Source organism: Vidua macroura, chromosome 3 (assembly GCF_024509145.1).
Source record: "Vidua macroura isolate BioBank_ID:100142 chromosome 3, ASM2450914v1, whole genome shotgun sequence".
Lineage (NCBI taxonomy): Eukaryota > Metazoa > Chordata > Aves > Passeriformes > Viduidae > Vidua > Vidua macroura.
The window spans coordinates 70,063,110-70,088,934 of NC_071573.1; the positions used below are offsets into that span (position 1 = coordinate 70,063,110).

At 39.9% G+C, this 25,825-nt stretch overlaps 1 protein-coding gene across 2 annotated transcripts in view; it reads left to right on the top strand.

Annotated features, from left to right (window-relative positions):
- Positions 1-25,825, top strand: part of SESN1 (sestrin 1) — a 78,492-nt gene that overhangs the window by 36,304 nt on the left and 16,363 nt on the right. Inside the window, exon 1 of one of the 2 annotated variants that reach the window (XM_053972246.1) lies at positions 25,041-25,139. The exons of the other annotated variant lie outside the window; for it this stretch is intronic. Coding sequence (XP_053828221.1) covers positions 25,110-25,139 — 30 coding nt within the window. The 5' untranslated portion in view covers positions 25,041-25,109. Of the gene's footprint in view, positions 1-25,040; positions 25,140-25,825 lie in introns of those variants that run through there. 2 annotated transcript variants of the gene reach the window in all.

Consider the following 25,825-nt stretch of genomic DNA (forward strand, 5'->3'; position numbering starts at 1 on the left):
ATTTTGTGGAACCTAAGGAGTTATTTTTATATGACTGTTGCCTTTGAGGTACCTTTTTTCAGGTACCTCAGTATTCTTTCTCTCTGTCTTTGCATAGATATGGTAATTGTTTCTTCTTTTTGTCTTGAGTCCCTTCTGCTGCAAAATGCACAGACTAGGAAGCATCTCACAGAAGCTGAGAGAAAGAAGCATTCAGACTTCTAAGCCAGGTTAGAGAATTGTGATAATCTGATTCAGTCTTGTGTGTGTAGGTCAGAGAGTTTTGTTTCTCTCCCAGAAGCTGGATATAAGTTAAGTTTCTGAAAGGTATCTACATTTACTTAAAAATTGAAGCAATAATGTCCATTTTCTGTACTAGGAGCTTTCTGAGTCATTTTCTTGCTGCTAGAAAGTGGTACCACTGTAAGATATGTTTGTGTAATGCCAGTTTCTATTCATTGTGGTTTTCTGTGAGTTAATTTGTGAATCTGAAAAAAAAATCTTAATTTTTTCCCCAATCTTTTTTTCTTCTTGGACATCTTAATGAGTCTTAAAGGTGTGTGTGTATATAAAAATATATATGTTTATATGCAAAAATATCAAGTAATCTCTCAGCCTCTGTTAATTTGCCTATAGTGAGGTTTTTAAGGTGTGTACTGAGAGGCTCCCCTTTCTTTACCAAATGGACAAGAGCCTTAAAAATCCTTCCAGTATTTTCAAGTAAATTCTGACACCAAGAAAATCATCATAAACAATCAGGTTGCCATAGTGTTTGCAGGAAAGGGAGTTGTTTGTTTTACCTGATATTCCTACTTTTATATATTTTAGCTCAAATTAGCCCTCTAGGCAGCTGAACCACAGTAACAAATACACAGTGGAGCCCAAGCTGCAGTTCCCAATGTTCCTTCTGGAGACAGTGCTTTCCAAATTACTTTCCTAAGTGTGCATGTTGATTATTTTCTTTGTCCTTATGTGTGGGATAGCTAAATTAAAATGCATTTTCACAGAACCACAGAACAGGGAAGGTAGGGAAGGTGCTGAAGAGAGCTGTTAGGTCTGTTGTGGTGCCCCAGGGAAGAAACAATTACCATATCTAAGCTGTGTATGAGAAGTCTATCTGACTGTTTCAAAGACTACCGGCAGCATGTGCCTTTCCTTGTTTGAACCTATTATCTGTTGGGGAAGGCAAGCTAGAAAGGATTTAGAATCTGTCCTCAACATGTGTGTCAAACTGAATTTTGCCTTTTACCCCACCACATATAATTGTCTAGGCACTTAGAAACTGCTTTGCCAATTTTTTCTCCCTTCTTTTGTTTTTTTTTAGGAATTGAAATTCAGCTGGCTGAACTGTTCCCTTTTTTGTTTCCTTCTTAGAATGAAAGCATTGTTTCTTGTTTCTCTAGTTTTTGGTACTTTGCCATCCTCCATAAAATCTTGAAAACAGCACTAGCCATTTCAGTCAATTCTGTATATATTTAAGGTGAAATATAGGTAATTTTTTTTAATTGGCTAAGCTTCTTTACTTCTATCTAGACTGACTTGTGTTGATGTTGAACTTTGAGGGTTAAAAAAGGAAATTCAGGATGGTTTTGTTATGTTGTCTTTTTGTTATTTTCCATTCAATTATTATATCATCCCAGAATTTCAAAATTTTTGGGTATAATAGATGCTGAATTTCTGAGGTTTTGACAATTTTTTTTCTTTCATGAAAGTCTGTGTTCCATGATATAGCCATATGACCTTGTTTGCCTGTGTTACAACACCCTATTAGGTCTTAATTACATATGCTAGTGGGAATAGAAGCTGTACCAAATAATTCAAGTTAACAATATAGACAAAATACAATAAGCAAGTAAGGATAATATTGTTTCTAAGTGGAATAGGGACAGAAGATCCAGACAAGGATTTCTAAGATATTATCAGATTACCTTTACCTTCATAGTTTAACTCTTTAAATGGATGTTAGATGGGTTGTACTAATGTTTTCCTGGAGAAACAGAAATGTCTGCCCTTTTTTTTATTTGCCCTGAAATATTATTTAGGTCCAATGAAAGAGCAGGAAGTCAGCCATAGCTTTTGTAGCTTGTCAGGAAAATCCTTTTATTTAAAAAGTACATGTTGTGTTCACACATGCTCACAGATTTCATTATGGTTAACACAAAAACTTAAAAACCAGATTTCTGAAATGCAGCCTTTTAGACACTTTTATGGAAGAAAGTCTTGTCAATTTATGACTAGCATTTAAATAGTGTAGTAGTCCCTATATTTATCAAACAGCTTTGAATTGTTTACTAAAGCAATTTTACAATCAGATGAATTACAGAAATCTTTCAAGACAATTAATGATTTAGATTTTTTTGTTTATGCAGGCACATTTAAGAAGGTGAATCTTTAAATTCCAGGTTTTTAAAATCAGCTTTTCTTGGTAATAGATTTTGACAATTTTTGTCTGATTAAGTTGAAAATGAAAAGAGGAATGCTCAAAGTGAGTATAAAAGTTCCATTATAAAAGAATGATTGCATCATAATAATTTAAACTATCAACAAAACTGTAAATATATTTAAGTTTTTAAGATACCACTCTGCATTTTGCCTCTAATCTTTGCAATGAATTTCTGTTTATTAAGTAAAAAATAATGTATCTTTTTTTAATGAAAGATGAGTGAAGCCTACCAGTGGTTCCTTCCTCACTCATTTTCTATAAATCCCCTTCTCATCCAGAATTAAATCATTTATAGCCAGTCTTTATTGTAATTTTCTCCTTTTGCTTGCCCAGATGAGTATTATTGTCTAGTAGTGAAGTCCTGTGGCCTAACACTGGACCAGAGGACCAAAGAGTCTCAAGGAAAGTGCTTGTCAACAAGGCTGACATGTAAACTGGGGACACTTGTACTCACATGCCTTTGACACAGCTGGGCACATCAGGTCTTAGGAGGTGGGACCTGAGCAGAAACAAAAGCCAGGAATTCTACTTGTCATCATTAGGCAGGTGTGGAAAAAATATGATTTTCCTGGAAACAGGCTGATGAGCAGGGCCTTTTAGATTTTAAAGCACAGTTGCAAAAGGAATGAGTTATGCCTGCTGGGCTGTATCCACTGTAATTTATGGCCAGAGCTGAACTTGCTGAAAATTACAGTGTAGCTGTGCTAGTTCCCTAGAGTCTCAGGTAAACAAACCTAAATTTCTAAGCTTGTCAAATAAAACTTCCTTTACCTCTCCTATTTTTTTGAAGGGGGAAGAGCAGCACATCACACAGGTTTTCTTGGCTCCTTTAAAGACTGCTGCAGATCTGTTTAATTTTTTGTGCTAAACTCCTTGAGCAATGAAGCATATGTTTTTGCAATAACATAACCAATGTCTTCATTGGTTGTTTTGAATTGATTGTCTCCAAGTGATGTTTTGAAAAAGTATATGCATTAAAGTATTCTTATTAGATAAGTATTTATCATAGGAGGTATGTCCAAAGATTAATTACAGAGTACACCAAAATTTACTGGTTTGAGCTCTTATCACACAGACTATACAACAAGCAGGTTTCTTTGTTATTGAGGTTTATGATTTGTCAGTTCTATAGCTTCCTCTTTGTACCTGAAGATACCTGAAGCAGAGAGAGCCATTTCCCCTTCATGCTTTGATTACACATTTCTCTGAAACCATATTACTACAGTTCAGGTAAAAATTATGGTTTAGAAGGTGTACTATCATATTTGAGAAATAAAGGATACTGTTTCTTCAATATATAGACTTTTTGGTTGTCCAGGTAATGGCTGAATGAGTGATTCTTGGGACAGGACAGAAAAGAAACTAATTTATACTTATTGTTTGAAATTAGCATTTCAGCAATTAATTGACATCAGTAATCCAGCAGAATCTTTGGAGTCCAGTTACACAGAACTGTATGCTAATTTTGAATTACAAGTAAAGAACATGCAGATATTTAGATTATGCATATTTAAATTTTCTATTTTGGAGGCTTAGCTTTTCATAAATTTCTTTTCTGAAGCTGAAAAGGGACAGAGTTTAAAGTCTTGGTTGGCTCAGCTAGTATTGATCAACAGCATCAAGTGCAACTACTTTAGCTTCATACCTGTAGTTTTCATGTTTAAAGCCCAGAATTACTTGCACCTATGTCATATGGGGCTTTTGTTACACGAGTGAATTTATGAGGATGAAGAATTGGAATTGAAATTCTGTCTTTATTATAATACACTCCTACAGTGTCTCTTATCAGATCCTAATGTGCTTACACTTTCACAAGGAAACCACAGCAGTAGCTGTTCCCAAGCTGACTTGACAGTACTGCAAGAACAATGTTTGCATAGTTTTGTCAGTAGTCTGTTTTGCAAATGCTATTCCATACCTAACCATCATTAAAGTTTAAGCTGGTTTGAATCTTGATGTAAATAAATGTACACTGGGTTATAAAAGCTTCTTTTTCATTTGGTTTTATCTCTTTCTTGTTTAAGCCATTTGTAAATGGTGTTTAAAAAGATATGGACATAACTTGTGGCAGTTTAACCAAACCCATTTTAAATAAGTAGCAGTTTACCTACAAGTACTGCATCTAGCTAAGGCCATGGAAAGACTGCCTTCTCAACAGATCTGGTCTCCTCTCACAGTACAGCTATCTGCTGAGCATATCTGCAGGAATGCTCACTGCTTTTGAATCCTGTTAGGTCATTGAACTCCCCAGCAGAGTAAGAATGAATTGTCCAGGATTGAGCAGCATCAGCAAAGCCATTTTAGCTGCTTGAAACCTGATACCATTTCTAGTTTTGTATGGTCGTTAGTGACGCAAACAGAGTGAAATTACAGGTATGCATCTGGGATATAACTTGACTTTCATTATGGTTGAATGTCTTCCAGGAAGTATTAGGCCTGTTTCTCATTTTAAGAGGCAGAATTTATTAGCTCTGAAATGCTGAAAACACTGTCACAGTTATATGCTTTCTGCACTGAAGCTGACTTGTGTTCAGACACCTTCTTGCATTCATGGTCTGTAGAGGTGCACTTTAGACTTTTGGACCTGGATGAATTTGCAAGCTCAGCTGTACAACTGTAGAAAACTGGTTTTAAAAAAGCTTTGTTTGTGGACTTAAGTATATTTCCTATGGAATCATTCAGATATAGTGCAAGGGCAAACAAATAATGTAGATGGAGCCCAACTACATTTTTAAGCAGAAGAGAACTCTTTGAGATGTCAGCTGTAGGAAAATAATTGCCTTTCTTGATGGTAAGGTAAGCTTTCAGTTTCAGATAAGTACAGTGCTTGAGTAAATAAGATCAATTCTTTAAAGATGACAATAATAAATAATAAGTATCAGATATTTGTAGAGAGGGATTTCACATTGAATTGATCGCATATGTAGCCTCTTCTTCCTTTATGGATTGCTATACTAATTCATATTATAATTCAATAAACAATAGGGTTTAGTCTTTTTCCCCAGGTATTAATTTATTGTTATTATGTTGTGGCAGTTCCCAGGCGTCATAATCATTGACTGTGTTTCCACTGTGGTAACTGCTCTAGCACGATATTTTCTTTTTGCTGCTCTCCAATGAGATTGTCAGCTTTTTTTAAAGTAGGAAAAAGTGTCTAAGACTTTTCATAGGAAATTATTCCATACAGACTGAAGTGCCTGATCAAACTGAGCCATAATGGTGAATAAGAAGCCAGTTTAACAGAGAAGAAAACCTATCACTGATTGACAAAGCTGGAAATAGGGCGTGTGCTCATGACTATAGGCAAAATGTTTTTCTTTAAGGAGTTCTTGAAAGGAGACAGGGAGTCCTAGGTTAAATGTAGGATAAAAGAAAAGGGACATTGGGTGTTAAGAGACATACAGTTTTCCAGCCATCTTTTTTCCCTGTCTTTACTGTGCCATTGTATACACATATGTGCAAATGTTCACAAATTAGAGTAGTCCAAGGCTCCAGTGGAGGGAAGGGTGCTCCTGTCAGCTACACCACTGCCTTTCAGAGCTGCGCTCAGCATTGTTTCCTCCTTTTTTTCCTGGAGGATTGATTTTTGTAGTTGCATACATTTAAAATGTCCTTGAGCCCTTTTCCCTTCTACCCTGAATTTCCTTTGTAATAGCGTTAGAAATATCCTTTCACATTGACTAAGTAAAACTCCTGCAAAAACCTACTGTTACCTATCCATTACCTACATCTTATATTGGCTGGGGTCTTGGACTTCCATACTTCTGTTTCACCTCTACCTGTGAAAACTTGAAAAAGAGTTTCCACGCATTCCTTCTTTTTATCACCTGTGACTAGTTTTTTGAAATCTGACCATCATGCATTTGGGAGAAGTCTTGTGTGGAGACTCATTGGTCCTGCTGTTGTGTGAATTTTTGTAAGTATACCGAGGGTCCTCAACAAGACTTGTTAAACAGCTGTGTGTTTTTGTTTGCCTTTGTGTGTGCCTTGAGAGGCTTGCTGATAATCATCACTGTTCTTTGATGTGATGACATCTGTTGTGTGAGGAAAATACTATATGGGCCTTCCAGGATGTAGGACAGGATTGCTTTCTGTTGGCAGAGTTCGTGTGAGCAGGGAATGGGGATATAATTGTAGTAAATTACTACTGAAAGAAACAATAGAGGAGAGTGCAGGTGGAAAGTTCCATCTGAACTTAAGCCACTGCTAAGGAAGCACAGAGAGGAACCTCTCCCTGGGCCAACCAGGCAAGGGAGGGGATTGTCCCACTTTAGTCTGTGCTGCTGTGGCCTCATGTTGAGTCCTGTGTGCAGTGTTGGGCACCACAATGCAAGAAGGATATGAAGCTATTAGCATCCAGAGGAGCGCCATGAGGACGGTGAAGGGTCTGGAGGGGAAGCCTTATGAGGAGCTGAGATCACTTGGCTTGTTCAGTCTGGAGGAGACACCAGAACATCAACCACTACTTGTTTTCTTCAGTAACAAGGGTTGCACAGAAAAAAAGTAGAACATTTTGTCCCCATCTTCTGAGGCAAAGATGAAGTAACAAACTTGCTGTCCAAGGTCATTACTTATCTGTCTCTGAAGAAGTAATCTCTCCCTGACAGAGTAACTAATAGTGAGGCTGCTGGAGAAGGACAAGAAATTCTCAAAAAAATCAGCAAGAGCTGGCGCAGAAGTAGGGTTGAATAGAGCTGGGATCTAAGCCTTTTGAACCACCCTTTGCTAATGGCATACTGCAACCAGTTTTATGATAGAGTAGGAATAGACCTCTTTTAATCCCCCGTCCTCTGCAAAGCATTGTTCTAAGGTGCAGTAAGATTGTGTACAGCTGCTATTCCTAGGAGTTTCATTCCCCTGCTCTGAAAAGTTTATCACAAAACAGTTGTTCCTTAGAAATTTTAAATCACCCTATTCTTTATCCTTGTCCCTCTATTTCTCAGTCACAAATCCACAGAAGCCATAAAAGAATTGAGAACAACAAACAATAATGCTTTGAATGCTTTGAGCCACACTTAAGTTGAAATACCTGTTGTCACTTCCATTCTGTCGTGCATTATATTTGATGCTCTTTGCTTCTAGATTTGAGATTGTTTCGCTTTATATCTGGATGAAAAGACAATTGAGCAGCTGAGTCACACTGCAGGAACATAATAAAAGTCTCTCTTAGCAATATGTTCTTTGAGAACTGGTGGTGTTTTAAATTATTCAGCAGTAATAGAAGATAATTTTTTATAACACTGAAGAGTCATTCTTTGTTCACTGATTGATTCAGATAATGGTACCAGATAAAATATAGTTCTTAATAATGATGTTACTTAAGCACTCCTTTACTTAAGGACTCATGGCACTTCTGTCAGGTTAGGCAAACATCTGTCAGGATGACAAAGCTGCATTTGATTCTACTGAAACAGGAGACTGGTCTTGAGTAGGCTTTCAGGGGTCCCATCTGTCCCTTTTCTACAGCTGGGACATTTTTCCTTGTGACTGTTTCTGAAATATTCTGCATGATGTGCTGTTCAGATTTTCAAATTTCAAGGTGTATTTTTCTTCGTGATTATGAAGATTAAAATACTGAAGAATATGTAGTAATTTTCTGTCATTTGTCCATCAATTTTTTGCACCCATCAGGTAAGCCAGGCAGAGTTCAATAACTATATATTGAAAATAAATAACTGCTCATTTTACAAAGTTGCATCAAAAAAACTTTGGCTATTTAGCCAAAGCTGTTGGCTAAACCTCCTTATCATACCATTTTTCTTTGAAATCCCACTTAATGCAGAGTATATATCTCTAAAATAAATTGTCTGACCCCTATTTCTTCTCCTGCTCTGGTATTTGTAGCAGTGCAGCCTTTAAGGAAATAATTATTTCCTGTTTTGATGGGGAGGAAAAAAAAAACAACTAAAAACATTTAGCAAACACTCTAAACTTGTTCTTTCTATTTGAATAAAAATAGTGTTGTAGCTGTTATAACAGTAAATCAGACTTGTGGGGAGAGGTGCTTGCTTTTCTTAGATGAGGTCATACAATTGATAAAAGTAGATAAGCTTCTAAGCCTGATCTGAAGTAGAGCTTGCCCCCTGTAGTTTTCCAACTGCTTTAGTTGAAATAATGAAATACATTATATAAAAATAAACTTTATTTTCTTACAGGATTCTTTGGTAAATATCTTGCAAACCATAAATTTCGTATAGAGTGACCTTCATACTTACTCTGATGGAATTTCTGTTCTCTAACACTGCTCCATATGAAATAGAATTCTGTTTTTAAGTATTAATAATGGAAGATGTAGTATAAGGGAGATTAAATGGTGGTAAATAGGATTTACCCTCTTCTAATCTGGACAGAACTGGTGTTTAGCTGTTTCTCCATGAGACCATGAGACAGCTGAATCTACCCATTCCTGGTTTTTAATGGTAGACCTCATGAATAACCAAATACTTTATTTTCCTACCAGTTTGCCAACAAGTAAGAAATATTTATTGATTAAAGGACAAAAGTAACAGATATTTATAGCTTCTTTCAACAGGTTTGGACTTTTTTATCTTTCAGAATTTAAATTCAGTTGCACTGTTGTGTCCAGGAAGCTTTAAAAAGTACTTTTCCAAAATGCATTCATGGGGAGAAGTGGTCTTAATTCCAGCAGTGTGTATTTGTTCAAATAGGCCACTGGAAGTGCCATCAGTTCTTGGCTATAATAGCAGAACACTTCCTAATGGAAATAGGTGTTCAGAAAGGAAGACTGCTGGATTTGGAAATGCTGTTTAGAAAAGTTAATCTTCAGAATATGGTATGCTAAATTACCACAATAGGAAACCCCCCTTCTTAGAAGGAATTCTTCATCTAAATTTTCTTCATGAAAAATTGGAGGGGAACCCCCAAAAGCTCTGTTTATGTTTTTCCAGGCAACAGAATAAATACTTTTCATGGAATAACCTTAAGCATGCTGAGAAGCTTGTCATATTTCTGTGGCTGACCTGTGTTTACACAAGCTGCCTAGGTGAGATCACTTGCTTTGCAGTGTGATTGGTACATGCCATGTTATTAGCAGCTCATCTGCACGGAGATCTGGCTATTCATAAATGCCCAAATAACATCATGAGGTTACAGCGAAGGAGCCAAACTGCACCTTTTTAGACCATAATCCTCTTGGGGACGTGCATCGAGGCAGGGGAACTGTGACTGATACTCTTGATGTTTCAGTGAGGCAGCTGCCTGACTACATTCAGATGCAAGGTGGTTTTTCACTTTTTAAAGGTTCACCTCATCTTTCAGAGCTCTCACAGAAAGGCAATCCAATCCTTTTTAGTGTCATACTAAGATGGTAGGAACCCTAACAAATAGGGAGACCTGGCTGTCTTACCTATGCTGACTTTGCAGCCCAAACAGAAGAAAGTACCAAGAAACCCTCCTTTTTTCAGTAGGAACTACATAAAAGGGTGATGAGCTTTTAAGAGGGATTGGTTTTGCTAAGTTTATTTCTATATCCTCAATGAGGACCCCCTGGTTATGTCATCCAGAGTGAGGACTGGATCATGAAAACATTGTTGCAAAATGAATAGTCACAAATGTGTTTTGAGTGACAAGATACTTCTTACTCTGAAGGATATAAAACCATACTTATTAAATGAAAAAGTGTATTTCCTACAGGATTTTTATCCAGGTTTATACAAACACAGCTGATTGAATAAAAGTTCATTGAATCTTCCTAGGGCAATTGTATATTGATGTTCTTCATTTCCACCCCAGATTTGCATGGAGGCAATGTACTCATAAGTATCTGTGGCTTGTTTGTTTGTTTCTTAAGTATTACTTCCCAGTGGAATAGCTTTCCCCTTCTGCAAGTAATATTCTGGTTATGTTCATGAAATGGTTTCTGCAATGCCTTGGAAAAAACCAGGCCGATAAATGTCGCAGATAAGTAATTGGAATATGTTTACATCATGTTTTGTGGTTCCGCGTTGGACACACCTGAACTAGCTCCGGCAGGCTGGTACAATGAGGTGAAGGACTGTGCCAGGAGATAACCTGGGTCCCGGAGGCTGCCCAGCTTTGCTGCCGAGCACTGCACTCCTGTTAAGAGCCCTGTGCTGAAAGGGCAATGCTGCTTCCAGAGCTGGCATGTGGAACAGCTCTCTTTGGTGCTGTGTCATGGCTAAATAGTCCTTGTCCAAATCAATGGCCCAGATTCTTACAGAGCTTTTTCATAAAGCTCTTATTGTATCCTGGACAAGACCAAAGGAAGCAAATCAAATGTTAGGCTATGTTACAGGCAAGGGAAACCAAGACAAGACGTGGCATTGTACATTTTCACCTAAAATGCTCTTTGGCTTTGGCCGTTTTACAAAGGGCACGTCAGAAATAGGCAACTTCCATTACCAGAATAGGCTGGATTTTGGATAGGATGAGAAGATGAGAAAGGATAGGGGAGGGATTAAGGACTGAAAAGAGCTAGTTTTGTGTTCCTTTCTGTTGTCTTATTCTAAGAAGTGATACATAAATTAAGAGCCATTGTAAGTCTTGGGTAAAGCAGAATATTACAGGATGTTCTGGAGGCAAGAGGGAAAAAAAAAAAAAAACCTTAAAAACAAGTTCTCATCTCCCTCCTCCTTCTCCCAGAAATCCCCACTTGCCAATCTCCATTGTCAATATTTACACTGGTTTATATTGAAAGTGTACAGTTATAAAAGTCTAACTGGGAATAGCAAGATCATCAATTACATAAAGCAAGGAAAAACCTAATCATTATAGCATGCCTGGAAAGACTCTTGCAATTTATGTGTCTCTTTGGTATCTGCTAAATGTAACTGGTGGGATGGCAAAAGGTGATTTTTAGTATACAGTTTGGGAAAATGGAGAGGGGGAGAGTGAAGGGACAGTAGAGCTCAAAGCACTTTACAAGCACTAAATAGCCCTAATGCAAAGCCCACCTCACCAGCATAAGGCAGCCTGTTTTACCCCTGCTTAGTGCCAGGAGACAGAGATAAGGTTAATCACTATGTACGGAATTCAAGGACACAGTTTCTTTTTGCATTCTTATCTGTACAGACTTTTCAATTGACTTTTAATCCTTCTTACATAGGCTGTTTAAATCCCATCAACGCTGTTTATAAATGGAGATTTCTTTAATAACTCAGCCATACCAAAGCAGACAGTTTTCAAGTTGCTGCTGAATGCTGTTGTATTCATTAAATCTCTTGCCAGCTGGCCACTATTTCCTGCCATCTGAAAGGCTTTGATTCCCTCTTTGCTTTGGGACTTGACTGGTTTTGTTAAATTGTGTTAAGAGGTACTCCTGCATCATTTGTCACTGGCCTGTAGTGTTAATTGCAAAGTCGATGATAATTTGATATCTCTGTGATAATTAGATGCTCTGTGGAACTCTGATTTATTTGTTCTGAAGATGAAAAATAAAACCATCTCAATTTCCTTTTTCAGATGCTATAGAGCTAATAACATACAAAGTTGTGGCTAATGCTGCAGATTTTAGAAGGAAATGTTAATAAAGTCCAGAGAGTAATATGAAGGCTAGTTTTTGTCTGTAACTACTGCTGTATAAACTGCTGATGTAACCAGCTGGAATTGTCCCAAGTTTGGGTGAGTGTTTGTCCAAAGAGAGAAAACAAATACAGTAGCCACAGTGGAAGGAATAGATAGGCTACCAATTTATTTTCACATCAGATTTGTGTGTTTCTGTTTGCCAGCAGCTGTGCTTACTAATAAAACTTGGAAGTTCAATTCTACAAATTGAATCCATCTGAACAGATTATACAGCAAAGCTCAGACCATTGGGAAGGATTTAGTTGCATTTTGGTCACAGACTCAGGTAAACCCATGTTTTCCTTGAAGTCCCTGCCCTATCTTAAACTTCCACTATTTGAAACTTCAATGAAGTTGAATCACACCAAATTTCACCCCCTAAAAGCTGCTTTTAGTCTGAGAGAGATGGTTTCCACTAGTTCCTGATAGACTACACAACAATTTACAAGGCTGCTGTCCTGGGTGAGGCCCCATACTGGGGGGGTGGTTTGTGGGGGGGCTACCCTAGGCCCAAGAAGTACAGGGATGCCTTTCCCTAGGAGTCCTTGGTTCTGGATGCTCATTCTTGCTCTCATCAGTGGATCCAGTGGAGTGCAGCCTGTTTTCTTCTACTTTTACATGGAGAGTTTTCAACCTCTACCTTCCTAGTTCTTCCAAGGCAGAAGTAAGTTGTGTAATACAGACACAGATAGCTGAGACAAAGCCTGTATTTATTGAACTTGTGCAAGTTTCAGCTTCATAACAAGCTCAAATTTAGATAAATTCTCCTGGACTTTGTTTTTCCTGGGGCAGACCAGATATTTTCAGTCTTCAAGTGGCTTTGATAAAGAGACATCAGCAAAGTAATAATGAGCTAGATTTTTTTTTTTTTTTTTTTAATAGCAGCAACCTAGAGCAGAGCAGAGATGAGACTATTCCATAATGTGAAAGACTTTGCAGGTGGAAGTTTAGAGGAGAAGTGGGGACTTTGGTTTTAGGGCATTGTCCTGAAACCTTGGTACACTGCTCTAGCTCCTTCTAGTTCTCATGTCGTTGAAAAGCTGAGCTAATTTGGGAAGCAGTAGGGTCAGGAGAGACTGAAAACAATAAACCAGCAGAAAACTGGCTTTTGTGTTCTCAATTTTGAGCCTCATTTTGTTGAAGGGGCCTCCTATCAGGGAAGAACATGATGTACAAGCCTTACTGGCACATAAGAGAGGCACACATAGGTCGATATGATCTCAATGTGAAGAGTTCTTATATCTACATTAGAATCATATTTAAGCATATTTCCATTACATAAAATAGGTCATGAACCCAGGGTTATTCTGAAATGTCTTTCACTGTGCACTCTTCTGAGTTGCCTAGTTGCGCTTGGCTGTACTAGTGAGCTTGGAAAAATACTGGGCAAAGGAAACCGTTGGAAAACTATTTCACAGTATGGAACAGACGTGCCGATTCTTGGAAATGCCACTTGGAAGTTAATTGAAAACCTTTGTAGCTTTTTTTTCCTGGGTCTTTCTCCACCTACTTTTCACATAATTGCAATGCTGCTTTAATAAATTTTCAAATTGGTTCAAGGGCATCTAAGATGAGACACTTTGCTTGATGTAAACTGTTGTTTTTAAGCAGCAAACCATGGAGATCAAGCACCCTTCTACCACAGGCTTTCCAGGGTGAAGTACAAATACATTTATGTAATGGTTGAAGTTGTTACCAGACTAAAAATATGTGCTGTCTCTTCAGGCACTTTGCTTAAAATCTTCAAATCTAATTTGTTGACTCTAGTTGCCTTCATGTTCCAAACAATGTTTGGTTAGTTACAAGCTTTCTGAGCAACTGCCCACTCCCTTTGCCCCCTGAGACTACTGGGAACATGGGCTAAAGGCTGTAGACAGTCTGATGAGGAAGTTCATATTAAGTCAAACACTGGGGGGCTGGGGAGCTTCTCCAACAGTTGGTGGACATTTTATATGGTGAGAGGAAGAAAACATTTAGGGAGACACTGGTATAAAATATATGGGGAGAATGGGTGCAGCTGTATTCCTTCAAATCTGATAGTGACCAAAATAGCAGGATAAATGCCACTAACATTTAGTTGATACTTTGCTAGTTAACAGAGAAAACATGAAATAAATTTGCTTTTAAAGGCTTTATTTACTGTTTGGAAACTAATGTAAGTGCTGTTGCTCTAGTCTGTCAACAAACTTCATAAAAAAACCAGTTACTATATTCTTGTATTTTATAAAAAAGTTGTAACCATACTTAGTTAAGAATTTAATAGGATACTCAAATGCAAAATTCAACTCCTTTAAAATGGACAACTTCCATCAAGGAAGCTTGTCTAAAAAGGAGTGGAAAAGGCATTTACTTGCCAAGTCCAGACTTCTGTTTCTACTGCAGCTTTTTTGATATTCCTGACTTTTAAATAGACTGCAGTCTTTCCCATGCTCTAGGTGCTTGGGATTGAATGTTTTTACCTACTGTTGACTGAGAATTGTTAGCCAGTAACTCTCAATGTGAGGCTGATTGCTTTAAGACTAGCTTGGATACCACTGTGTCCAATGTTCCTTAACATTGTACTTTTAGAAAAAAAGTTTTGCATAGTGACTTGTTTGTGGTTGTTCTCTTTTTTTTTTTAATAGTCACATAAATGTCAACAAGCTGGCATGCAAGGCAGCATAGCAGGGTTGTAGGATAACTGTGTCCAGTACTTTTCTGTCATTCTTGTATGCAGATACCTTCTTAACTTAAACTCTCTCTTGGCTGGTGTTCTTGTGATTCCTCTATACTCAGACCTGGATTTGTGCCATCTATCCCATACGTGCTGGTTACTTATTAGCGGGCAGGCCTGTCAGTGCCTGAGGATGTCCCTCTCTTGGGAAACTTGTGGCTGGTAAGGCTTTTTCAAAACAAAGGATCATTTGTTGATATGCAGAGCAACAATTCAGAGACAAGAATACTGAGCCAAAAATCTAAATGTGTGTTTTGTTCTATGTGAACGTCTGTCTTGTTATGAGGCAAAGCAGGCAGTTGTGGGTTGGTTTTCTTCATCAGTGAGTACCCATGCAGAGAGCTAGTCTGTTTTTAGGACTTCATAAATAGGGCTGCCATTACCCACACACATTCCTGTCCCTTCCACCCCTGCCATCCCCTCCCCTCCTGGAAGATGGCATAGACAAGGAAAAAAGGGAATTTGGTCATTTGGGGCTTCTGGTAGCTGGTTACAGTCTGTAAAGTGATGGCTGCATGCATACACACAGGTGTCTGATATTTTTTGGAGCAGGTTCAGAGCTGTTACACAGATTATACTTGTGAGGTCACTGGCAGTACCCAGTGAACTAAAATGGTTCTGAATGAACTGCTGTTACATTTCATGTTTTTTCAAAATTTGTTGATTTAACATCATCTATGCTGCCCACCTGGGCTGTGCCCACATTGCCATGCAGAAACATTCTAACCCTACCCTGTCATTTCTTTTATGGAGTTTCTCCCTGCAAATCAGCTTCCCACTTGCCTCTAGCTAATTTCTTCACTCTGCTTTCAGAGCAGCTTGTGTTTGAGGTTCAGAGCTGTTAGGAGAATTTGTCCAGTTGCTGTATCATGTGAAACTGGGCAAAGTCTTTCACTCCTAACATACTTGCTGTGCAAGCTTATATGGGGGTTATCTTTCTTTCCTGTTCAGGTCAGCTTAGGCGTGGTCAGATGATTAATTTTGGTTGCTTGTACAAGACCATTTCCCTCAGCCAGGGCAATGTGTTGCCAGAAACAACCTGAAGTCTCAAGTGACACCAGTTTAAAACATTCCCTCCCAGCAATGTCTTGGTTGTATTTCAGCAAAATAATTAGAGCAGGACAGCTATTAAGAAAGTTCCTGCCTGTGTGTGTAATGCTGCATTATTGATCTATAGCCCTGAGAAAGAATTCATTGTAGAAAATGTGGCCCTTGTACCTGGAAGAAAAACTATAGATGATTTTACAGTGTGAATTCAGGTACACAGGGTTTTATTTATTTATTCTTTCAGAGCAAAGAATCAGCCCCTTGTTGTTACAAGAGGGGGCCCTCTCATTTGCCACATTTGAACCTCCCGTTCTGGTTAGTACAAGTTCTACACTTCAGCTGCTGGCTGTGGACGTGCAAACACCTTGCCTTAGCAAAATTACTCCCACTAGGCTTAAGTTTAAATCTAGAGAGATGATGCAAAGGAGTTCTCTCTCATTCCTTAGCCCAAAGCCTGAATTCTGCCCTGCCAGTCAGTGGTGGTTCAAATCCTAATGCCAATCCTGACTCTGGTTTCTCTGTGAACCCCTGGTCCAGGCTCACCAGAATTATTTCTCTGGAACTCGTCTCAGTCTTGTATGTTTTAGTTATTGTGCAGTGATCCTTGACATCTCCAGACCTATGCTTTGCCAACTAACTCCTTATTTGCTGCAGCTCTGAAGAGTTGGCCTCTGGCCCTTGTTTGCTACAATCCAAATTTGGTTTAGTCTCACCCTACCAACTTCAGAAGTGTGACGGGACATATGATTTTCTTTCAAGTCACATTTCACATTAAGTTATCATTTGTTACTTGAATGAAATTTACATTTACAAAAATAATAGAATGAATTATTTTTGTGGTAGTCTCTCTCAAGAGAGGACATCTCAGGAAAATGACAAACACACCCTGATAAAGTCATCTTCTCTGCTGTTGTTAGTAATATAGGCAAGTTAGAAAATGAACCAGAGTTTTTTGCTAACATTTTAGTTTACAGGCTTCAGTGATCATTCATCAGTAGGGAAAATGTGGTCCAGTTCTGCCTAAGTTTTCTGCTCTGTTTTGCTGGTTTGGAATCCCTGCTGAGTGTCCAGAGGGCAGTTGTCATGCTGGTGAGGAGCAGAGGGTCAAGTATGGATTTGTAGCTTCACTGACAAAATGAGAAGGTGTTTGCATGCATGTAGCTTCATATCCAGATTTAAAAGCTCCTGTTTTAATCCTATCTTAATAAAATTGTGTATGTTTAGTATGGTCTGTATGCATTTTCATTTACTTACTTGTACTTTATTTACTTATTTTACATTTGAAAATTGCTATTAATCAGGCTTCAATGGTAGCTTGATTACCAGATACTTGATTACAAGATCCTTCTTTTGATAAAGAAATCTGAGAGCATTGTGTCTCCTACAGCACAGCTGCTTATATGTATTTTGTGTGTGGTTTCAGCATGTGTGAATCTGAGGGGCTACACAGTCACTGTTGGCCTTTCCCAAGACTGACAGAATCTATCAAGGGTTTAAAATGCTGTATAGGAAGTAGGCAGGTAGGTAGTGGTAGGTAGCCTTTCATCTCTCAAAACAAGAAGTGGTTGATTTAAAATTATGATTGTAACAAACAGTGGATTTAAGGCTAAGCTCCAGTACTGTGGTTAACTTAAAAAAAAAAAAAAAACAAAAAACAAAACAAAACAAAAAAAAAAAAACCTTAACAGTATTTGAACAGAAAGTGCTAGAATTGTTCTCAAGCCTGTTCCAGCTTAGTTGCCCTACAAAATATGCTTTTGAGAAGATAGGTGGGGGAAGGTATTAACAGTTGCATGGTTTAGATGACAGTATTGCAGACAGCAATGTTACAAAGTCCAGAAGAGTATATGGGTTTATTCAGGTCCTGAGCAGCTCAGTTGCAGAAATCTCCTGTGACTTTGCAGTTGTCCTGTGGGGATCCAAAGCTTTTGTGGCCAGTGGAAAAGTGCCAAGGTGGCGGTGGCAGTAGGAGGATGATAGTCCCGCAGGAGCTTGGTGCCAGGCCAGTTTGTCCCAGGGGCCTTGAGGGAGCTCTCCAAGCTCTGAAGTTCTCCAGGGCTTAGAAGGATGCAGAAATGGTGCTGTGTTAAACAGGGGCACGTGTTCCGTGCCCTTGAAGCACGTGTTGGCAGAGGCACTGCAGTTTGCTGGGCTCATCAGAGCGGGTGGTGGCGGGCGCTGGTCACAGGGCAGGGGTGGCTCCTGATGGGCTGGGAGGCTTCTGCTGCCTGCTGTGTACCCCCAGCGAGTGTCAGTGACCTCTTAACTCCCCGTAAGAGGAAGAAATTACGTGTTGCTGCAAGTGGCAACACTGTAAGACCCACTGTAGCAAATGGTATCGATGCCTGAGTAGGAGACAGGCCGGATCTTTCAGGGTTTGTATCAGCAGGAAAGCAGTGCTCTTCTCAGTTCTTCTGATTTAGAAAACAAAGGTCAAAAAATTATTTGTTTCAAAAATCTTAGCCATGTCTTCTGAAAATGGGAATAATGAAGATCACAGTGCTGTCTGAATTTAAACAAAACAGCAATAAAAATTGCCAAAAATGACAGGAAATGCATGATTCATCTGGGTATTTTTTGATTCTCCTCATGCAGAGGTTGTAATGGTTTGTCTCTGAGTACAAAAGCAAAAAGAAACAGATCTAATATGAAAGTGACAGATCTGGTGTTATCTCCTTAACTTATAACAATCAGTTGTTGAATAGTACCTAGAGAGTGATCTGTTTTCTTAATGGCTATCATTGAATCAATGATGTGGGTTGCTCTTCTATGATGATGTTGTTTACTTTTGTACTTAACTTCTTGCCAAGATATTGTTCTAAAAGAGTTGATAAATCTTATATGATAGTATTGTACTTGGCTCCATATATTAAGTAAATAAGGAGAAAGATTCAGTAGAGGAACTTGCAAACCTCCTGACAAGATAGGTCATTACAGACAGTGCAAGGGGAATACAGCTTTATGTTTATTTGGATTTTTTTTTCCCTAATAAAAAACTGTGATGTTTTTCCAGAATTCCCAGACTAAAAAAAAAAAAAAAAAAAAAAAAAAAAACAAAACAAAACAAAACAAAAAAAAACAAATAAAAAAAAACAAATAAAAAAAAAAACAAATTGACATTATGTGGGACACAGCTAGACTGTGAAAACTGAAAATAAAAGAACTGATTTTTCTTTTTGTCTTCCTGGCTGCTGCTGTTAGGCACTCTGAGCATGTGCCTGAAAGTGGCAAGAGCAAGAAGCCACAAAACAGTTCCCCAAAGTGCAGTTACTGAGAGCAGGGTTCCTGAATCTCTAGCAGTAATTGACATTATTAGTTTAGTACTATTTCACTTCATTTATCTCATTGTAAAATCAAGCTACAGATAAATCGCTGAGTCTTGAGGTACACTAAATGGCATGACATTTTGTCATATTCCATTCTTGTTACTTGTGGTTTTGTGGGGAAAACATTGAATTTATTTAAAAAGAAAACAACAAAACACACACACAAAAAGAAAACACACAAAAATATCTTAGTTTTTGAATGCACTATGAGTATATATGAAATTAAGGGTTGACTTGACTTCTTAACAAAGCATTTTATAAATTTCTAGTTTGTTTCTTAGTGAAGGCTCTGCAAAAGTAAGCTTTTTGCATGTTGTACCAGCAGAATCAAGTCAGGCATGAGCCTCAGGTCAGAGTATGAAGCAATTTTCAAGAAACACCCTTGAGCCCCTAGGAGTAAAGATGGCAAAAAGCTTCTGGTAAGATGTACTTCTGGGTTGCATGTCTGTATGTTCCAGAATATGAGAGCAGGTTTTAAATGCAGCTTCTTTATAGGACACTTGCACAGCATTTCCTGCACACTGGCTGTAACCTCACAGCAGTGCAGATCTGGGTCACTTGCTGTCATGGTCTCAGCCAGTTCCAATAAGCCAAGTGTAACACTCCAGTACTCCTAAAGGCCTATTCTTCTTCCCATGTGCTTGCTGTTATGTCTTATTTCTGTTTGAAGCTAGTAATGAGATACATTTTGCTGGTTTTTTCTTCTATTATTTTCATTTAAAGACTATTTCTGAGATTAAATGCAATTTAAAAGAAAAAAACAAAACAAAACAAAAGCCTTAAACTCACAGAGATGATTCAGCTGACCTTCCCTTGCTTTGAAGACATATGTTTGCATTGTGTAAAGGTTTGTTGGCAGTTGATTTCTCAGTGAGTGATAGGGACACTTCCATCCCTGCAGGACAGGCCTTCCAAGAGCATCTTTACATGGTAGTGGTGATGCAGGGTGAGACAGCATTCCAGGCAGCATAGCAAGTAAGGTTCTGAATTGTCTCACTGAATCAGTCATGAGGGTTAGGAGTTGCAGGAAGTTCCTAAGGGCGAATTTTCACTCAGTGGACACATCATATTAATCTTTTTTCAGTATTCATCTAGGGGAAAAGGGACATCAGTATAAGAAGGTAGAATGTATCCCAGCTTCAAGGAGCTATGAAATATGTTTGGCATTGGTGTGACCCAGCAGTTTGCTACTAAAGGAAAGAGAGGTGACCTATTTAGGCCAAACCTAAATGAGCTAAGTTTTATTTTTCTTATCTGGACTCCAAATACACTCTTTCATTAAGGTTAAACTAGTTTTGTTTAACCTTAATGCTTATTTAGTACTGAGAGACTGCAGAGTGACTGGCAGCCCGCAGCCGTTCCATTCCCCAGGGAGTGGTGACAATCTGCAGCTGGAGAGCCAATCCCCTCTCTGTACACCCTCTACTTCAGCAGTTACCTGTGAGATACCAAGGTCAGCTTTGAAACTAGCTGACACAGACTTTGATTTTGGGAGAGCTGGATCTGGGGGCACTTGTTAACCTGAGTATTCTTATGTGGTGTGTGAGTCTGGGGCCGCCTCAGAACAGCAGCAGCAGAACCCACAGCCAGCCAGACAAACAGCTTTGATAGGTCAGCTGCTCCCTATCAGCCTCGGAAGAGCTGCGTACCCTCATAAAAAAAGGGGAAGGATAATCTGGTAAGGCACTCTTTCAATCTTCTAAACTCTAGATATGCATCTTTAATCTACCTATTTACAGGAGTCTTAGAAACCATACTTTTGTTTTTGTGTCCTTGCCAAAGCATGAATAATCTCAAGATCTAAACTTCTTATAGCTCCCTAAATTAAACTTTGTACTTCTGCTACCTAATAACTGCAGAACAGAATGTTAAATTTGGATAAGCTGTGCTAACATTAAAAGCAAAACAACTTGTGGTTTAGAGGTGGGAGTGAGCTGTAGATATCTTAAAGGTAGAAATTACCAGAAGAAGGACTCTTTGGAGGCAGTAAGAGTCCTAAGTGATGAACCAAATAGTTCAGGAAACAAATAAAACCACTGAAGTTCTTGCAGCTTGGTGAGTTCAAGTCAGTCAATTGTGATAACAGTTCAGGTGGAACAAAGGAGACCCACAGCCTCTTGCTGCTCTGAGAGAAAAGATGGTGTCTTTGGTGGGAAACACAGTGGGCTAGGAATGAATGACCTGATTTATAATTGCTCACAAACCAGCATGATCACTTGCAAGTCATTTGTCCATTAATGCTGAAGATGTGGCCATTAAGAAAGCAGCATTTAAGCAGGGTCTAGAAATAGAAAAACAGCAATTTGCAGACAGATAAGGTTTGAAGAAAAGACAATAAATCTAATGTATGAATAGGGTAAAATGTTCGGTCTTAGCCAACCTTACAATCCTAAAGATTACAAAAGGAAAGCTTCTGTATATTGGGCTAAACATATCTCCTGATGTGGCCAAGTGTCAGCCCTCCATTCTAATAATCAACTTGTTTTTGTTATTATTATATAGGTATCAGGTGTAGTGACATTCCTAAAGGGTTGATCCTTTTTGACAAATACAGCAAGAATTTAGATTGTGCAAAGTATACAGTTTATTCTCCTCCCTAGAACTGCGTACCAATTCTAATAATAGAATGTTTTTTTTTTTTTTTTTAATCAGACAATCAGATTAAGGTTAAATCCAGAGGAATGCTTTCAAATACTGGCCATATTTTTTTTACTTGCATGCTACAATGGTACGTTCTTCTATTTAATTTAAATTCTTTCATCACTGTAATGAATGGTTTGATTCCTGTACCATATTGTTATCATGATAAAGATTTTTGCTGTTTGAAAAATAACAAATGTATAATCAAGGGATAGAAGAGATTAAAAGACACGTAAGAAATTTGTTATGAAAAGGTTAGTGGCTGTGGACAGCAAAGAATGAGAGGAATCCAAAGGGAAATGTTCACAGTGGCCAGCATGGGGCTGCTTAGTCATTGCTGAAACACCTGGTGACATCATTAAGGCACCATATTAGGTGGAGGTAAAACTAATACAAATCAGCTCAGAGCCCCAAAGAATTACCTGGTTTTGCTTGTAAATGTTCCAGGGAAAGAATCATCTGATCATCCTCCAAGATACTAATTTGATATCCAGGGCATTGCAATAACTGGCATTTCAAGTGCTCCTGCCTGGATGGCTTTTCTATGGAAAGAATTTAAGATCTAGGTTTGCCAGTTCTTTGGAGTCATATGTTTTTGCTGAACTTAACTCAAAAAGTTGCCCTATTGGGCTGAAACAGAACTGTTTCAACTTAAAGCAGCAAAGTGCTGACATTTTTGTTTGCAGGATTAGGCTTTGCACACTGTAGCTGTTTGGTCTCATTTTAGCTTCCCCAGGGCTTTTCTTTAAATGTAGCAATAAGGAAAAATTGCATTTCTGATAACCTAGAGTGCATGGATGTTAATTGCCAACCTCTATGGATATGCTTGCTATGAAAAAGTGTGCTTCCATGCTGTAGGTGGTGTTTGCTTTGAGTATATCTCACTCTTTCTGGGTGAAAGGAACTCGGTATCTATCGATATTTTCATGTTAAACATCGGTTGTGTTTTCCCATAGGAGCATTTCACTAGATCTGTTTGATTACATCGATACATGGTCAAACATACTGTTGTGTTTCCCCAGGGGAACGCTCCAGTTATGCAAACCAGACCATGGATCTGTCCCCGTGTTCCCCAGCTGCACTGCAGTTTGCACTCATCAGTACCCAAGTGAGCTCTGTGCCATATTCTGTTATGAAATTGCTCATGTAACTGGTCATACTAGCTCACAAATAGGAATAATTTCAGTCTGCAATTGTGTACTGATTTATAGATGAGCAGGGGGCTCAGGTTTGTGTGAGCTCTTTAGTTTGGAGGAGTTGCACTTTGGAAATACTTGTGTGAGGGCTGGGGTGGAAAAAGGGATTCTGCTAAAGCAGAGGCATACCTGGGGCCTGAGCAGGGCTTGTGTACTCTGGCCATATGGGAGATCTTTTAAGCCCATTATTACTTGTTTGCTGTGGCTGTGCAACTTCCTCTTCCCCTTTGTACACAGTTTTTCTGACATGCTGTCACTGCCTCCATCTCTCCTGACAGAGAAAGCGGAGAACACGATACAATTTCCTACCTTCTGTTGTTGAGTTGGTTGTTTAAAGAGAGAGAATTTCCCTTGGATGATGCCAGAAAAGAATCTGTATCTGCCAAAGTTCTTTGTATAGGAACAACTGTTAATATAAACAGGTTTCCTCACAAATACCCAGGCAGTACAAATGACCACAGGGGGGGACAGAACCACTCTGGAAGTGAGGGAGTTCTCCTCCCCCATCCCTTCTTCCAAGAGTATTAACAAATTCATTGAAGGGGATGACCATTTGTCTGTCATCCAGGGAGGCTTCTTATGGTGAGGCACCTTCTTGCGTTTCAGCTTTCAGGTAATTTCTCTCCCTTTCAATAGTTTTTCTGAGTGCTAGCCAGTTCTCTGCCTCTGCTGAAAGAGGAGCCCATGCCACCTTTTTGTTATAACTTGTCCTGAAGTAAGGAAGTAAGCAGTGGGAATTAAACACTGTTCTTCATTAGTTTATTTTATTAGCTCACAAAATGGAATCTTCTCTGCCAGTATTGCATTATTCTTTCTCCATGCTTCTGTTGAGCATTTTATAAAGTGCAAGTAGGTAAGGACACTCAGTTTCTTCTGGAGAAACTTAGCAGCTTCAAGCCAAGGCCCCAGGTAAGAATGGAACTGTGGAACTTGGACATCTCTAGGTAATTTAATCTTGTAACTGCTGCTAAGCCTTGAGCAGTAGAGTATCCCTTGGTTCTCCAGCATTAATTGCATGACCCAGAGGCCTGGTGGTGTTTGAAAACAGGAGAGGAAAGAAAGCCTTTAAGGCTCAAGAATTAGAGATGTGCAAAGTGCTGACTTGCATCATGTTGCCATGTTCCCCTGAGAGCACTGTCCTCAGTGTTTTCTGCATTTAGCTGCTAGGTTTGATAACAGGAACAGTTTGTGTGCAATTTTGCAGTGTTCAGTTTTACATTTAACAGAAGTGTAAAGTTCAGTGTCACGGAATTTCCTTGCTTGGTTGTTAAGATAACTTGGTACAGATCAAAACCACACAACCTGAATTGTAGGCAGAAGCCTTCCTCCCCCAGGTGAGTATGTTTAGGGCTTCAGAGCTGTCCTGGCCCTTCTCCCATGAAAACTGCAACAGAAAATCTCCTCTTGGGGTCTACCATATTTTAGTTTAATTCAATTTATTTGAAGTAAAACTATCTAACAGAATGTAGCTTTATAGATCTTAAAATGTTGTGAAAGAAAAAAGAAGTAAAAATCACATGGGTCAGCTCAGGGACTGTTTCTTTTGAAATAACTGATGACATAAAATCCCAGACCAAAAGAGGTGGGAGATGCGAGGCATCTGGCAGAGTTTACAGTCCTGGGGGGTCGGCAGGCACAGCACAGCCTGCTGCAAACAAAGGCCGAGTGTTTTGCTGATACGATTGCAAAACATATGTTTGCCCAGGACTGTTATGATCTTGGGAATAGGCAGGCGGCCAGATTTCTGCAGCAGCAGCGCAATTAGTCACACAAATATCTGCAAAATGCGAACCTCCTGCGATTTCTCGGTTTAAAAGCCGTAATTATTTTGTTGCTTAAAGAAAAGGTAGACACTCTTGCATAAGGAACAGGAGAGGGGGGCGGAAAGCATCGTCCCAGGAGCGTCTCTGTGCCGGGGAGGAGAGCGGAACGGAGCCGAGGGGTCCGGGGCTCGAGGCTGCCCTGCCGGGCCAGAGTGGACTGGACGGGGGCTGCCGCCTCTTGTGCCCCCGCCCGTGGCATCTGGTGCCACTCCCGGGCACAGGGAGCAGCCGCGGGGTCGCGGCGAGCTCCGGTCCCCGGCGGGGCAGCGCCCCGGCCGCCGCTCCGCCCCTGCACCGGGCGGGCGGGACGGGGCTGGGACCGCCCCGGCGGCGCTGGGGCAGAGCCCAGCGGGGCTGCGAGAGCGGCGAGCCCGGCCCCAGCTCCGCAGCACCGGCCGGATGGTGGCGAGGCCGGGCCGGCAGCACCAGGTACCCGCGGGTGGCCGCGGTGCCCCCGCCGCCTGTCCCCGCGGCGCTGAGGCCCCCAGGGGCGGGGGTCTCTCTCCCCGGGCGCATCCCCCAGAGAAATCCCTGCTGGAAGAGGGGGGCGGGAGCCAGGCAGCCCCCTGCGGATCATCAGCGGGGCTGAGGAGGCAGCAGCGGCGTTTCCCTGCGGGCTCTTCGCTCGGAGGGTGTCGTTCGGGGTTCGCAGGTCCTCTTCAGCCGCGGGATGAGCAGCTGCTGCCTGCGGTGACAGTGCAGATGCTGTCGCTATCCTCCGCGACTCCCCTGCTCCCAGGAGGGCTGTGTTCCGCTGGTGTGTGTGGTAACCGGCTGCTTCTGCAGAGTTCTCGGGATCGTCCAGGTGGTTTTTACCTCGGAATTGCCAGGCGTTTACATCGTTCTTGCATAGATTTGGATTATCCTTTTGAAAACAGTATGGCTGGTCCTGTGTTTCTCATGGAGAAGGGCTGTAATTATAAACAAATGCCAGTCAAGAGCATTATTTTGGGCAGGAATAAACCTGCTGATTTGTATCGCTCTTGTAAATTTCTTAGTGTCACCAAGTTAAGATCCTTCTTTTAAAGGAAACTTTTAAATCCTCAGAACTGGCGTAGGTTGAGGCAGAGCCTGTTTTGTATTTCTCTGATTTAGAGTAACCCAGTACTTCATAT